Source organism: Castor canadensis, chromosome 11 (genome assembly GCF_047511655.1).
Source record: "Castor canadensis chromosome 11, mCasCan1.hap1v2, whole genome shotgun sequence".
Taxonomy (NCBI): Eukaryota; Metazoa; Chordata; class Mammalia; order Rodentia; family Castoridae; genus Castor; species Castor canadensis.
Window position 1 is genome coordinate 2479075 of NC_133396.1, and position 15870 is coordinate 2494944.

At 49.0% G+C, this 15870-nt stretch overlaps 1 protein-coding gene across 9 annotated transcripts in view; it reads right to left on the minus strand.

Moving 5' to 3' along the window:
- Window positions 1-15870, minus strand: part of Rnf213 (ring finger protein 213) — a 119062-nt gene that overhangs the window by 61446 nt on the left and 41746 nt on the right. For all 9 annotated transcript variants that reach the window (XM_074044938.1, XM_074044936.1, XM_074044935.1 and 6 more), the window contains 7 exons: window positions 13651-13873; window positions 12747-12802; window positions 11667-11820; window positions 8283-8447; window positions 5785-5874; window positions 4962-5084; window positions 2044-2224 (listed from right to left, as the gene is read on the minus strand). In XM_074044938.1, coding sequence (XP_073901039.1) covers window positions 2044-2224; window positions 4962-5084; window positions 5785-5874; window positions 8283-8447; window positions 11667-11820; window positions 12747-12802; window positions 13651-13873 — 992 coding nt within the window. The remainder of the gene's footprint in view (window positions 1-2043; window positions 2225-4961; window positions 5085-5784; window positions 5875-8282; window positions 8448-11666; window positions 11821-12746; window positions 12803-13650; window positions 13874-15870) is intronic.

Here is a 15870-nt window from a genome sequence, read left to right on the forward strand (position 1 = left end):
GGAGGCCAGTCTGGGCAAAAAGTTGGCAAGATCCCATCTCAGCAACAAAAAGGCTGGAGGGGGCGGCGTGCACCTGTCACCCCGGCTAAGCAGGAGCTGTTCAGTAGGACAAGCACAGTCAAGGCTGGCACTGGGCGAGAAAAGCAAGACCCTACCTTAAAAATAACAAAAGCAAAAAGGGTTGGGGGTGGGGACTCAAGTATCTAGCAAGTGTGGCACCTTGAGTTCCACTCCAGTGCTGAAGGAGGAAGAAGAGGAGCAGAAGGAAGGGGAGAAAAAACAAAGCCCTTTATTCATAACTGCAGAATCATGGAGGCAGCTGGCAGGTGAGTGGGAAAGTGAGCTGTGGCCGATCCAGACAACGGACTGTTACTCACTAATGAAGAGAACTGAACTCCCGAGCCATGAAAAGACATGGAGGATCCTTAATTGCACATTGCTAAGTGAAAGAAGACAGTCTGGAAGGCTTCATACATACTGCATGATTCCAACTATGGGTCATTCTGGGAAAGACAAAACTAAAAAGGAAGGGGTAAGGGAGGAAGAACAGAGATCCCCAAGACAGGAAGTTCTTCTGTGTCATATCGTAATGCACAAGTCACATCACTATACATCTGTCAAAACCCACAGAATGGGGGGTGGTACACGCCTATAATCCCAGCCACACAGGTGGCATGGATAGCAGGATCCAGCCCCAGGCAAAAGTGTGAGACTCTATCTGAAAAACACACTCAAGCAACAAGGCTTGAGCCACCATAGCTTGAGCGGGAGAGCACCTGTCCAGCTAGAGCCAGGCCCCTAGTTCAAACCCCAGTACCACCAAAAACAATCCCATGTCACATCCGCCGAATTCATGGGTTTCAGTGAATATGGGCGCCTCCGTGGTAACAAATGTAACCCCCTCGTGCCTGGTGCACTGGCAGGGGAATCTGTGCTGGGCGGAGCTACATGGGAACTCCATCCTGATAAATTTTCTCTTCAGCTAAAATGCTTTTGTAAAGTCCATCAACTGAAAACACAAACACAATCCTCCTGTGTGAGTAGGTGTAGCCCTCACATGCCGCACCCCTGTGTGACCGTACGTGAACCCCACGGCTCTCCGGACAAGGAAGGGGCAGAGCCGGGCTGGACGTCCACCTCACCCACCAAACCGAGACTCGCGCCCACCCGACCCGACTGGGCAAAGGCACCACCACGCGTCCTGCAGCTAGTGGCTCTCACGTGCAGAGCCCTCGAGGACAACGTGTGACACGCAGGACGGGATGCTGGGAGAGCAGACGGGACGTCCTGTGCTGGCGTGGTATTAACACTCATCTCAGAATGACAGAGGGTATTGTCCGTATTTGGCAATACTGGGGTTTGAACTCACGGCCTTGTGCCTTGAGTAGTAGGCAAGCATTCTACCACTTGAGCCACATCCCCAGTCCCTTTCATTTTAGTTATTTTTCAGATAGGGTCTTGTGTTTTTGTCCAGGGCTGGCTTCGGGCCACAGTCCTCCCATCTACGTCTCCACGTGGTTGGGATCACAGGCATGCCACCACCACACGCAGCTTATTAGTTGAGATGGGGTCTCACTAACTTTTTGCCCAGGTTGGCCTCCTCCTGATGTCTGCCTCCCACATAGCTGGGATTATAGACATGAACCACTGTGCCCAGCCTTCACCTAGGTTTCAACTTTAGTTCCCAACACTTAGTACCTTTGAGACCCTGGTTAAGGGATCTGCCCTCTGAACTTCTGTCCCCCTATCGAAAAATTGAGGTCTTAAAAAGGAGGCCTGGTGGAGGGACTGCTCAGGAACAGGGTGGAAGCACAGAGCCGCTACCCAGCAGGCACTCAGTGAACAGTGGCCTTGGTGTTAGCCATTCTGTTATGCAGGATGCCCTGCCCCTGCCCCAGTCCCTGTGGGACTGCCCAGGCTGCTTCGTGTAAGGAACATCAGCACATCCCAGTGGCGCCCCGGGGCAGGTCTGCTGCCCTGTTCTGCTCAGGGAGGCCAGGGCACCAGGCTGCCCAGGTGGCTCCCGGAAGCCCTCCCACGTACCGTGCAGTTTGAAGAGCTGCTTCACGTCTGGCCACTTCAGCAGGTGCTTAAAGATCTCATCCGGGTCTTCCACAGCCTTGCCGTTGTTCTGAGGCCAGGATTTGGTGATCACAGCGGAGGCGAGGGTGCCAAATTTCCGCAAATCATTGCAAGAAAGGCCCTCAAGAATACTGGTCTGTGACTATAGGAAAAGGAGCCAACAGGGAAAAGTTTAGAACCTGTGCAAGAACTCACTTTAAAATAACAGAGGTTACCCTTCCAATAGCATTTCAGAAGTTTGTCCAAAGTGTGCTTTTACAGGGCCTCAAAAAAAGGGGGGGGGAGCTGGTGGAATGGCTCACGCATGAGGCCCTGGGTTCAATGCCCAGCACCACGACAATACCAAAACAAAATAAAAGGAACAGTAAAACAATTAACGCTCTTTTCTTAGAGCGTTTCCATTTCCTGTATGCCATCTCCTGAAGGGATCAGTACCAGACAAATGAAAGGAGGGCTGGGGGGCGTGGTCAGGCAGTAGAGCAATGGCCTGGCAAGCATGAGGCCCTAAGTTCAAACCTTACTACTACAAGAACAAAACAAAACAAAAAACCAGGCTGGGTCATGGCTGGAGGCCAGCCTAGGCAAATAGTCTGTGAGAACCTCATCCCCAAAATAACCAGAGAAAAATGGGACTGGTGGCATGGCTTTACAAGTGCGAAGTCCTGAGTTCAAATCCCAGTTCTACCAAAAAAAAATAAAAATAAAAAACAGGCTTGGGCTGTATCTCAGTAGTAAAGCACTTTCCTAACATGTGCAAGGCCCTGGGTTTGATCTTAGCACTACAAGAAGATGAAAAGAGACACATAAACCCCAAAAACCCCACAAGCTACACCCCTCCTCTGCTCACTTCCAGTTTCTACATTTCTCCTGGACTTAGACATCGTCAAAAATAAGGAGACAAAACCTTACGTGCCACATAGTCTGTGTTCCCAAGCAAAATTCCTCTAAAGACTACCTGCAAACTATGCACTGGAATTGTCTTTCTGGTTCTTCACCAAGAAACAAAATGCTTTTCTTCTTTAGGCTCAGGGTTTTGCAAACAGTTTCAGCAACTAATAAAAACCACAGGGAAATTTACGATGTATACTTTCTGAGGGCAAAAAGACAAAGGCAGGCTGGGGTGTGGCTCAGTGCTCAGCGCCTGCCCAGCGTGCACAAGGCCCTGGGGTTTTTTTTTTTTTTTACTCCCAGCACCGCAAGAAACAAATGAAAGGACAAAAGAAAACCTTACTCAGCAACATATTAAAAAAATAATTATATGCTGTGACCAAGGGTACATCCGAGTTAATATATTACAGCTTATCATATAAAAATCATATAATTATTGAATTGGACAGAGAAAAGGGATTTGACAAAAATCTATTACCCTAAGATCAGAAACAAGACAGGACATCCATTTCACCACTTGTAGCAAAGCAAGGAGGTCTGGCCAGGACAATTAAGCAAGAAAAAGAAACAGCAAACATTCAGATTGCAGAGGAAGTGGAAGTACCCCCCTCACAGACAGCACGATCATGCAGACACAGGAAACTGCAGAATACACCACTCTCCCTCCCGCACACCACTAGAGCCCGTGAGTCAGGTCAGCAAAGTTGCAGGGAGCAGCTGTGTTTCTACATGAGCAACGGACAATCCGAAAATGAAATGAAGAAAACAGTTCCAGCCAGACGTAGCACTGCGCGTCTGTAATCCCAACTATTCTGGAGGCTGAGCAGGGAGGATCTTGAGTTCAAGTCCAGCCTGGGCAATTCAGAAGACCCTGTCTCGAAATCAAACCAAAGGCTCGGAATGTATCTCGGGGAGAGTGAGGCTCTGGATGCAGTCTCCAGTCCCACAGTAAATAAAGGAATGGATAAATCACTCCAGTTACAATAGAAAAAGAATAAAGTGAAAAATGTTCTAAACGTGTCCATGGTGAAGCGTTCGCCCGTCTGTGAATACACCAAAATTCACTGAGCTGCACCTGTCAGTGGGGTGACTTGTAGGATACGTGAATAACATCTCAACAGAGCAGTGAACAGCAAAGAGAAAAGAAAGTCTTATAGTTACAACCCTGGGGTCCCAGAACTTCACCAGCAATGCAGCCCAGGGCCTGAGGCATGCCAGGAAACTGGGTACTGGGGTTAACAAGGAGCCTGGACATGTGGTGAACCCGGGCACTGGTCCTGCCAAGGGCTGGGGAGGATCTCCACTTTGCAGAAAAAAGCTAAGTTGATTGAAAGATCTTTTCTTCCTCCCTCCCTCCTCCCTTCCCTTCCCCACTCCCCCCTCCCTCCCCTCCCCTATATTCCTTTCCCCTTTCTCCCTTCTTCTCTGTTCCCTAATTCTTCTCCAGAGTATCACAGTAGGACTTTGAAATGTCCCTCTCTGATCCTCCCCCATCCCTCCCTCCCTCACTCTGCAGTGTTAAGATAGAACCCAGGACCTCACACATGCCAGGCAAGTGCTCTCCACTGAGCTGCACCCAGTCCCAAAGGATCTTTTCAGATTCTCACACCCTCCTCCGTCAATATTTTGTCCACCTTTGGAGTCTTTCACTGCACGCCTGCTAGGCAAGTGTTAGCAGACAGCAAAACAAGGCAGCAGTGATGACCACACAGGCACAAGTGAGACGTGGCCTGCAGGATAGGGTGTGTCAAGGCCACCTGTGAGTGCCTGTGGCTTTCCATGGCAAATGACAGCTTGGGAACAAGAAGCCAAGCTGCCTATTGGGAGTAGGTAGAAAGCATTGGATTTCAGCCCATGGCCCCAGTCAGTGAGGGGGACACCCCGGACCCTTTCCCTGGCAGCATGAGGTCTCAGAACCAGCAGACAGTGGGCAGCTTTAGCTGGCCACATTAGAAAGCAGCAGTGAACCCCAGAGATGGACAGGTTGTCACCTGGCAAGCATAGCTCACGGCTTCGATGGCACACTTCTCAAAGCTCCCAGTCACACTGTCATCAGGGCCGGCGTCCTCCCAGCGAGAGTTGCAGTAGACATTGATCTGGGACAGTGGCCGCTCCTGGACATGGAAGGAGGCGAGAGGGCTCTTGGACGCTGCACACTGATTTACCGTGCATGAACCGCCTGGTCATTCTCACTGTCTCACCCATGCCCACGATTCAGCCTTCTCCCTCCCCACTAAGCACGTCCTCCCCGATCCCCACATCAGAGGAGCGAAGATACAACACAGAGGCTCTTCTCCCACTCTGAAAAAAAGCAGCCAGCACAAAAGCTTGCAAAAAGCAGGTAAAATTTGAGAAATGGCTCTTTTCCTTGCTTCTGTTTTCCTAAAAAGATCCATTTGACAGGTACATATGAAATTCTCACATCATGTCAAAGCAAACTTTCCAGGGTCACTGGCCTTCATGCAAAACAAACAGTGGTTCTTGTGTTTTCTGTCACTTTGTTTAATAAGGCGCCTGACACCAAAAGACAACTGCATAGCGAAGAGCTTTAACCAATATTCATCTAGGGTCCCCACAACCACAGGATCCTGTTCCTTAATTCTTCTCAGGAATACCACACTAGGACTTTGAAATGTCCCTCTGTGGTTGGACTATGAAAGCCAGATCAGAAACACAAGTACAAAGTCATGTTCATCCCATACCCAGCAGAGACTGTCCGTCTCAATGTACCATTTGTGAACACTGGTGTTGCCAAGGTCTGGCCTCACTAAAATTCCTTCACCCCCTGAAAAGAGTGTCCCCGACGTCTGGTACCTGCTTGAGTCTCCCTTCCATGTCTTTCAGCAGTGATATCTTCCAGCCATGCTCCTCAGGGAAGTTGATTTCTACCAGCCTCCGCCAGACCTGCAAGACCCATGCGTAAGTGACAGACATTAGGACACTATGCCACAGGGCGATGCTATGCAGAAGAAAGACAGACTGACAGCCAGGTGCAGTGTAGCGGTGTAGCTGGCCTCCAGTTCCGGCTGCTCGGGAGACTGAGGCAGGACGATCACTTGAGGCCAGGAGTTGAGCCCAGCCTATGAAGACCCTGTGTCAAATAAAATAAGGCAGACAGACGAAAACACAAAGGGCACCGGACCTCAAGGGTGCCTGGGCTCCCATTCCATCTTTGCCAGTAGAGAGCTGGTTTAGTGGTAAGTCAAGGCAAAGCCACCCACCTTGTCCTGACCCTACTGGGCCAGTAGTCACCACCGTCCTTCCTGTGGGCGACTGTTTTTTGTTCTGGAAGGATTTCCCTCTAATGTCTATCTTGAAAAACTCCAAATATACAAAAACAGCAAAATGAGCTCCATCCTTTCCACTACAGTCCTGCGGTCTGTCATGTGACACTGCAGCTTGCGCACTCTCTCTCTCTCTCTCTCTCTCTCTCTCTCTCACTCTGTCTCTCTCTCTCCACTCTCTCTTCATTGCTTGAAGGCAAGTTGCAATATCGTAACACTTACACCTATCTATATACCTGGGCAGGAGTCTCCTATCACTACAGCCCTTCCACTACACACCTAGAGTGTGCCAGTCCCCCTCCGGACAGTGAGCATGGAGACCATATTATGATGTATGACCCATGCCCACCCCCGTGCCATCAGATGTCCACCTGACGTTCTGAATGACTCAGGGTCCAGCTTGGGACATGCTACGTTTAGTGATCACGTATCTTTTTTTAAAGAGTTCTCTAGCCTTTTCCTGACTCCAGCACCAGGAGCCCTGTCCACCCTGTGCATCTCCTGCTCTATGTCTGCAGCTGGCTCCATTGGTGGGGATGGCAGTCAGACGGCATGACTTGACTGGGGTGTGCTCATAGCCCCAGGGTGTCACTGCTGCTAGGCCCTTTAGGTGGATGGAGCTGGGAAGTGTTGTCTAAATCATGGGTTCCTGCTGCTTCCTTTAGCTCTTTCCACACCAGAGCTCTTCTCTTTCTCTCTTCCCTGTCTCCCTCTCCCAGGAGAAAGAGCCCTGGTTACCAACAACACCAGCACGCGCTCATCCCCTCAAACCTTGGCGACCTTGTGTGTAAAACACAGACAACAAAGCAACTGCCTCAGAGTAAACGCTTTATGATGCTTCTTTGTTTGTCTGTCCTACCATTATCACTACATTTCACTTAGAGCCATCCTCTCCTGACAGCGGGTCACGAGCTTTCCTTATCTGGTACTTCATGCTTGCAGGATTGTACCACTTAGAATCTTGAAAAGTATTTCATAATTCAACTTTATTTTGGTGGGATTTCAGCCTGTCAGTCTGCAACTTCACATTGCAGCCCAGGAAGGACTTTTTCACCTTTAAAGCCACAGTTTGGGATGAGCAACCCTGTTTTGGTAGCAATGGGCCTGCCAGAGGCCTGGTCCTGCAGGGGGCAGAGGACAGGCAGGTGAAATCATGAGCACAGATGCTCATGACATCATTGCCCCATGATATCAGCAATGCACAGCCATCTGCTGAGAGCCCTGGACATCTCAGGAGGCTGGATGAGCTCCCTCGTCACCAGCGTCCACCACATCTCTAGTCTTCCAGGAAAGAAAGGTCGGGGCTTTGCTTTACAGAAAAGGGGCATGTGGCCAGTCCTGCAAGGCCACCCTGGGCCATACAGAGAGGTGCCTGTGTGTCACATCACGACTAACTGGGGACCTGAGGGACTCTCTTGGTGAGAAGGAGCTCTGGTGCACTCCACAGTCTCCTCACGGCCCAAAAACCCAACTAGAAAACGCTCTTCCCTTCTAGGACACAGGAAGAAAGCAAACGATGGAGAGCGAGCCTCCACTTCTCAGCCTTTTGGCCCCTGGGAGGTCACTCCAGCCACAACCACTGGCTTCTCCTCGGTCCTCTGTTCCACTCCAGGGCACCCTCCTGCAGAATCCCTTCCATGGCCCAGCCCTTTTGGTGGCATCCCCTTTCCTCAGGTCTAGGCACATTTGGCCCAGTGTCCTGGCAAATGGCCTCTTGGCCCATCAGCCACATCCCAGCTTGCAGCCACAGCTCTGAAACTGACTCAGGTTCTGCTTCCAAGTAGTACTCCTGCCATAGCTGTCACTGTCACTGCAAGGCACGGAAAGCTGATATCCCTCTAGTTTGACCTTGGGACCTTCCAAATGTCCTGTCTAGTTAAACCACATTCCTTCCTTACAGAGGAAACGTGGCAGGACTAGGGTTTCAGGCCATGGTTGTGGCTCTTCTGCCGGGTAGTGACGGGTCACAGTCATGCGTATCCCCAGCCCCATGCCTACAGCAGCTTCCCAGGTCCTGGCAAGGCTTACCGCAATCTCATCGGGGTAAGTGAACCGCACAGTCGTTAGGTATGTCTGGAACATGTTTCGGGTAAACACCCGGCTGAGCCAGGTCCGTGTGGCGGCCAGGGCCCCCTGGAGGGCGCTCGTCACAGAGGCCTTGGTGACTTCGTCTGCCGGGCCCTCCTCCACACCCTGTGGGAACATGAGGCAGGGTTTACCAGCTCCACTCTGTAGCTCATGGTGTCCTAGTAATAGCTCTGGGCCTCGACTGAAGCCCACCTGTGACAAGCACTTTGGTATCCCTAGACACTCAGGTTCCCCATGAAAGGGGCCACATGGGACCGAAGTGGGGGGAAAGGCACAGAGCCGTATCCTTTGTGAAAGGTCCAGAGCTGATGCAGCCCCACTGAGAGCCTCCAGAGGCTGGGACCCCAGAAGAAGCTGGGCACCATCTCCAGGATGGGTGACAAGAACACAGCCCAGGACACAGAGCTACCTGAGAACCCCAGGGAAGAGCTCAGCAAACTCCTGCCCTGCTCCTCCATCTGTTGGCCAACAGGGTGACCCATGTCCTCTTCCCCCGGGCACTCTGGGTGAGACAGCCCTCACTTCCCTCCTTCCCAACTCCACCCACACCTTTCCTCGGCTCAAAGGCTCTTGTCAGCCATTTGTCCTATGGCAACTCCTCCTTCCCCTTCACAAAGCAATGCAGCTCTGGCACCAGGACCCCTGCCCCGAGGAGCCCTTTCAGGGCAGCGTTAACCAGTGTTCCCCTTATCACCCAAGCACCACAAGACCTGGAGCTGCTGTCCTCCCTGCCTCCCTCAAGGGGCACTGAGAACCACCCTGAGGCCATCCACCAGGGCTAAGAGACGTGGTGGCTAAGCAGACGCAGTTCCTGCATTAAGGAACTCTCCACAGAGTTAGAGATGAAGAGTTCATAGACGGACGGGCAAGCATGTGTGTGCTCATCAGTCACAGTAGGTGTCAAGATGGAAAAATGTCAGGTGGTCCATCAGGTGGTGTGTGTCTTCCTCACACAGAGGTGTGAGGAAGGGCCTGAAAGACGATGTGGCCCTCAGGAAAGGGGAGGGGGAGGCTCCCAGTGCAGGGGGACCAGAGCCCAGGGTACAGGAGAAAGCAACTCAGGATGACCTGAAAATGGCACTGGCTTGAGGTCCATGAATGACATAGCGCCTTCAGGAACAATCCAGAAGCTTCGCTGTGGTGTGTGTGTCCCTTGTGATCACTACCAGGTGTTCTATTAACTCGACAGTCAGCCCCAGCCACACAAGGCACCCATCTTTATGTCCTCTGCACCCACACAGGACTGGCAGAGGGAGCCAATACATAAATTCACAAACAACCCTGAGGCCAGACACTGAATGCAGGACCACAAGCTGTGTTCCTTTTTCTGCACCAGGGGCTGATCAATCCCACCACGCAACCAAAAGTCTTCCAAACCCTGGTCACTTCACACTTTGTTTTTGCTTTTTTCTACTTCAGAATGCAAGGTTATCCTGTTTTTAGGGTGCAAGTAGAATATTCCTGGTCACAGCAGGGATTAGACTAATCAGAGGCCCCAACCAACACTGAATATAGTTATCTCTGCAGAAAAATGTATTTTAAGTAACTAACTTAAGTTTCAAAAACACAGTTGTTAGTAAGTGACACCTCCTGGTTCAAATAGCACCACTGAACAGAAAGTGGTCACTTTACCAGTAAAATGCATCTTTCAAGTGTGTGTGGCACAAAATACTGAAAGGAATCGGGTTAAGACACAGACTGAGTGACCCCTTATCCCGGAAGTCACAGTCATGACTTGTAAGACAGTTAAACGCCCACACCACTTCAAATCAAAGCTCATAGACTCAGCTGTGAAAAGAGCTCCTGACACATGGGGCAGGAGGGATGGACCTCAGAGACGGGATGGTGAGATTCAGAAAGTGTCAAGTCCAAAGACAGACAGAGTGATCTGCAGTGTTGGAGAGGGGCCCAGAGGGGCCCAGAGGAGCCGGGACCATCCGGAGGTTGGTTAGGGGTCACTGAGCTGCACTCGCTGTGAGGCAGGACAGATCAGGGAAAGAGAGGCACGAGGCAGCAGCCAGGAATTCCGAGATTAACAGTCTACTAGTGAACAGCTCGATTAAAGCACACAGATACTACTTTCTTTGCCTTAAGCTTCAGACTCACACTCACTAAGCTGAGAAATACAGGCAAAAGAAAGAAAGAAAAGCAGCTCTCTCCCTCTGACCTTGCCTGCTTACCCAAATAACTACACACAGGGAATTGAGCAAGACTATGTTAAACATTTGGTAAAATGACTTCTTTGATCACAGAAGAAAAAGCAATGATCAGGAATGATGCCTGCCTTGAATGCAGCACCTGGTGAAAGCCACGCATCGTTTGAAGGAATGTGTAAGGAAAAAAGACATCTATGTCACAATGACCCAAAGTTAGCAAACCGACCAGACTTGGTATCTATCTCTGGGCCTAATGACAGCGTCAAAACAGAGCACCAGTAAGGATGACTGGGTGTTCCAGTGTCCAGGACAAAGGGAAGCAAGTACTCACCCTAAGGGGAATGTAAGCCAGACCCTCAACACACTTTTTTCCCATAAATTCCCTGATTTGAGAGCACTTGGTACACCTCTTACCAGGTGTGCCCGCACCCGTTGCTTGGTGTTCTGTCCTCTCTTCACTTTGCCTAATAAACTTGCTTGTTTTCTACCTCTGTGTGTCCTAAAATACTTGTTTTGCAATTCTGTCATGAACCTAGTACTGAAGGGCCAGCTAGAGCCTTCTTCTATCTTGGAGACTCTGGAACCTCCCTGTTCCAGTAACAATAGGATATGGATTTTGCTGCTGTGTTTAAATAATAAGTTTTAAAAAAAGTTGCAGTGGGAAAGACTGGCTTTTCAGTTTGCCCATAGCCATCTGACGTGCTGGACATCACCACTTTCCCTCCCTCCAGTGTGAGCCTGAGGTATGCAAGGCATAACTTCTGCTGTGCCCAAATATCCTCGATGAACAGAACAGAAGTCAGCATGGACCAGGGGCCCAATAAATATCTGATCACAGAATCACAACTCAATCCATTCCAGCCACCCCAGACTTAAGTCTCCTTCCTCTTCTTTTTTTTTTTTTTTCTTCTGTGGGACTGGGGTTTGAACTCAGGGCTTCACGCTTACAAAACAGGTGCTACCACTTGGGCCACACCTCCAGTCCATTTTGCTCTGGTTATATTTTGGAGATGTTTTTCCAAATCTCCACCCTCCCAATCTCAGCCTCCTAAGTAGCTAGGATTATGGGTGGAAGCCACCAGCACTCGACCTATTTCCTTTGAAAATGGAGGCTGTGCCAAGCCCAGGCCATGCCGGGTACAGTACGAGGTGCCTCGGCTCCACTTACCCCGAGAGGTCTGACTCTAATAATGGTGCATAGCACTTCAGCCGACAAGGCAAGCACCTCGAAGAACTGTCGCTCCTTGGTAATGCTGCAGACACCTTCGTGGAGTCTCAGGCACACGGTCAGGTAGGATGGGAACAAGGTCTCCTCGAGAATCCTGCCCCACAGAGTTGAGCCAAATCATTGAAGGAGGTGGAAAGATGAGAAAATAACACCCATTCTAGTAACCAGTCCCTTCCCTTTGAAGGCTACAAGGAAGGTGTTAACCAACACCAAAAAGATTTCAGCTGACCTTGAATTTGTGACCTGGGTAAAAAGGAAACAGTCCTTTTATTTTGCCTCTTAGCCTGAGCTGTTCTAACAAAAGCCAGGTTAAAATACTGGCAATCAGAGCTGATGATAGGAAAAAAAAAGTCAGGAAGCGGGGAAGGAGGAAGAGCAAGAAACATTAGCAAAAGAGCATATGCACATGTGGAATTTCTACAGCCCTGTGAGAGCCAGGTTCCGTGTTCACAGAAGTCATGCGTGGATAAGACCAGAGACGTGAGAGTCACTGGGCAGCTCTGCTAACTGGAGCTGGACCCAGGCAGTGCCACCACCTGCATCTGGAACACCTGCAGCGTGCAGGTGTGGCAGGGCTGGAAGGTGGCAGGCATTTCTGTGCATCCTCCCAGGATGGCAGAGTCACACGAATGATTTCAGATAATTATCCAAAGCCACCTTCATTTCTTATTTTAAACCGCCTGACTTGCAAAAATAAAGAAACTCAATGTATTTTGCAGGATGCCAACACAAATATCTACTATGATGATGAGCATTTAAAAATAAGGGGGAAAAAAAAGCAGAGCAAAAAAGACCAGATAGAGGTGAATCAAAATCTTAGCAGCTGATAGCTATCATTTGCTTTTTAAAAATAAAAGCCTGGAGGACTAGCTTAACAACTTGGAAAGAGAAGTGGGGTGTAAATGGGTTTATGACCTTCCTATCACCACAGCAAGTGTGGGATGCTGCAGTCCACACGGGAAACCAAGACCCCACCAGGGGCCACGTGGGAGAGAAGACACACTTCACTGCTTTACTTACGAGTCCTGGAAAATGTCCACGAGGTGCAACAGCATTCTAAAAAGATTCTTGACATCCTAGGGCAGTGAAGAGAAGGGAACTATGAAGCACTTAATTGTGATGCCCCTGCGTTTGCTGACACGTAGCTGAGCAAAGCCCTACATGAGTGCAGCGCAGAGCAAGCCATTGTTTCCCTCTTCCTACTAACAAGTTTTAGAGAACTGGAGTAACTAGCCTTCTGTCTTTCATCAACAAAATTCAGACTATAAAACTGTACCATTTTCTATACTCAAAAAAAAGGTAAAACCCCAGTACAACCAAGTAATAGAGCACCTGCCTAGCAAGTGTAAGGTGCTGAGTTCACACCCCAGTACCGCAAAAAAAAAAAAAAAAGGTGAAAGCAAAGTGAGCTACTGTGAAGTGAATCACAAGCACAGTGCTTTCCAATTCTGCCCAGCACAATTGTAAACAGAAAGCTGGCGATTTCTTAAACTCTACTTATGAGACAGAAAAACTGAAAGAAATCAGTACTTAACCCTAAAAATGATGCCTTCTGATTCTCTCATTTCTGTGTGTCTTCTGTTTCCCTTCAAGAAAAGAGAAACCTGAGCTTCTGATGCTTAGCTTTTTTATTTGTTTTCTGAAATAAGGGATCACTACGCAGCTAGGATTGTGCTGAACATGCTATGTAGCTCAGGCTGGCCTCAAACTCTCAACCCTCCTCCCTCTGCCTCCTCAATGCTGAGATTACATGGGCACCACCGTGCCTGGCTATATTAACTTTTTTTTTGGCAGTGCTGAGGATGGACTTCCCACATGCTAGACAAATGCTGTACACTTGAATTCTAGCCCCAGCTTCCCCGTGTTTAGGTGTCAATCTGCTTGTGCTAGGCCAGGACTTGCTGTCCTACTACTAAGGACACACCTCTGCGTTTCGGTGACAGATCACTTGAAGTCCTTGCAGCCGGTAATAAATCCCCAGAAAACAGTCCAAGACCCGAGCAGGCATGTCACTCAAGTATTCAGTGGTGTGCTCCAGGTAGGAAACCAAGTTTCCCAGAGGCAGCAAACTGAACCAGGATCGGAAGAGGTACACATCCACCAGCAGCAAGTGCTTCTTCTGTTTCATCGACTGCAGGAGCTGGCTCCTGAGCAAGAAGGCCGGGCAAGAAGATGGTGGAAAGGAAAGACCGAGTAAAGATGAAGACAGAGTCAGATGGATGGTGGAGAAAATTGGGGAAACAATAGTCAGTAGCAAATCAAATGAAAAGTAAACAACAGCATGTTAAGAATTCAACCCAGAGCTGAGGTGTTGTGGCTCAAGTGGTAGAGCGTCTGCCTAGCAAGTGCAAGACCCTGAGGTTCAAACCCCAGTATTGCCAAAAAATAAAAGTCACTTAAGAATTCAACCCAGAAGCCAATGCCTGAGGGCTCAAGCCTATATTCCTAGCTACTCAGGAGACAAGAGCTCTGGAGGATGGAAATTTGAAGCCAGCCCCCAGCAAATATTTTGAGAGATCCTATCTCGAAAATACCCAACATGAAAAGGGCTGGTGGAGTGGTTCAAGTAGTAGAGTGCCCTGAGTTCAAATCCCAATGCTGCCAAAAAAATAACAAATTAATTCAACCTGGGCTGCGGGTATACCATATTTGGTAGAGCACCTGCCTAGCAAGCACAAGGCCCTGAGTTCAAACCCCAGAACTACTAAATAAAAACCTTGAGGACTTTGTGCTGAGTAGAATAAGTCATCAGTGGGGACACACGGTTCACATGGCGCCTTTACACTGTTACATTCATAGATGGAAAGTAAAATGGGGTGGGGATGGGGAGTAGTGTTGAGTTAGTGTCAGGTTGGCAAGCTGGAATGGTTCTAGAGGTGGAGGGTGGTGATGACGGTACAGATGTGAACATTGTAGGACTGCACACTAAAAAGTGGTTAAAAGAGTAAGTCAGGTCTATGTACATCATACCACAATTTAAAGAAAAAAAAAAAAAGAGTTAGGGTTAGGGCTGCAGCTCAGTGGAAGAGTCCTTGCCTAGCCATGCACGAAAGAGTGGGCACATCCACTAGACACCAAAAGATGGACAAGGAGGAAAGAAAGGAAGGAAGGAGCTACAGAGGTTATGAAAAATACTGACAAATATCCCAGACTCTGGCCGCCGCTGAGGTTATTTTCCTTTGGTGGTGCTAGGGATGGAACTCCGGCCTCACGCCAGGCAAGTGCTCCACCTCCACGTCACATCCCAGCCCTTTGGGGCCACTCTTCCCTGGAGGATAGGGGCTTTGGGAGCAATGCCAGGGTTTGTCATTGTCCAGATTAACAGCCAAATTTCTTCTAGAAAACCTGTATGTGGGCTGGTGGAGTGGCTCAAATGGAAAGTGTCTGCCTAGCAAGAGTAAGGCCCCAGATTTCAAACCCCAGTGCTGCCAAAGAAAGAAAGAAAGAAAGCAAGCAAGCCTAGATGTCTTTGAAGGGCATTTGTAACACATATAATTATAGGATAATTTTTATTTGACTTTAATTTCAAAAGGTTCCAGTAGTAGTGAAGAAACAAGAATCCATTTTGCTCACTGATTTCTTTTTGGGGAGGTGGGGCTGCAGTTTGCATTTAGGGGTTTGCACTGAGCCACACACCTCTAGTCCATTTTGCTTTGGCTGTTTTGGAAATGGAGTCTCGTGAACTATCTGTCCTGCCTGGCCTCAAAGCAAGATCTTCCCAATCTCAGCCTCCCAAGTAGCTAGGATTACAAGCCACCTGTACCTAAGCAAGCTCGCTGTTTTAATCCTTAAAATCTTCAGGCTAGCTCTTAGTGCACTGCATGCAGGTGACGCCACATGAAATTGTTTTGCTAACAAAAGGTAAGAGTAAAGGGGGGAGGTACTGTGTATGGAGATGAGTAGTAGTGTTACACTCTAATTTAATTAAATGTTTATACTTAAATTTGATGTATTTCCTGCAGTGCTGGCAATGGAACCCAGGGTTGCAAATTCTCTACCACTGAACGACATCCCTAGCTTTTTAGCAATCAGCTTTTTGCTTGAATTTTTGTTTTGTTTTGTATGTTGCCATTACTGGTGTATGAACTCAGGGCCTCATGCTTGCTAGGCAGGTGTTCTACCACTGGAGCCACTCTGCCAGCCC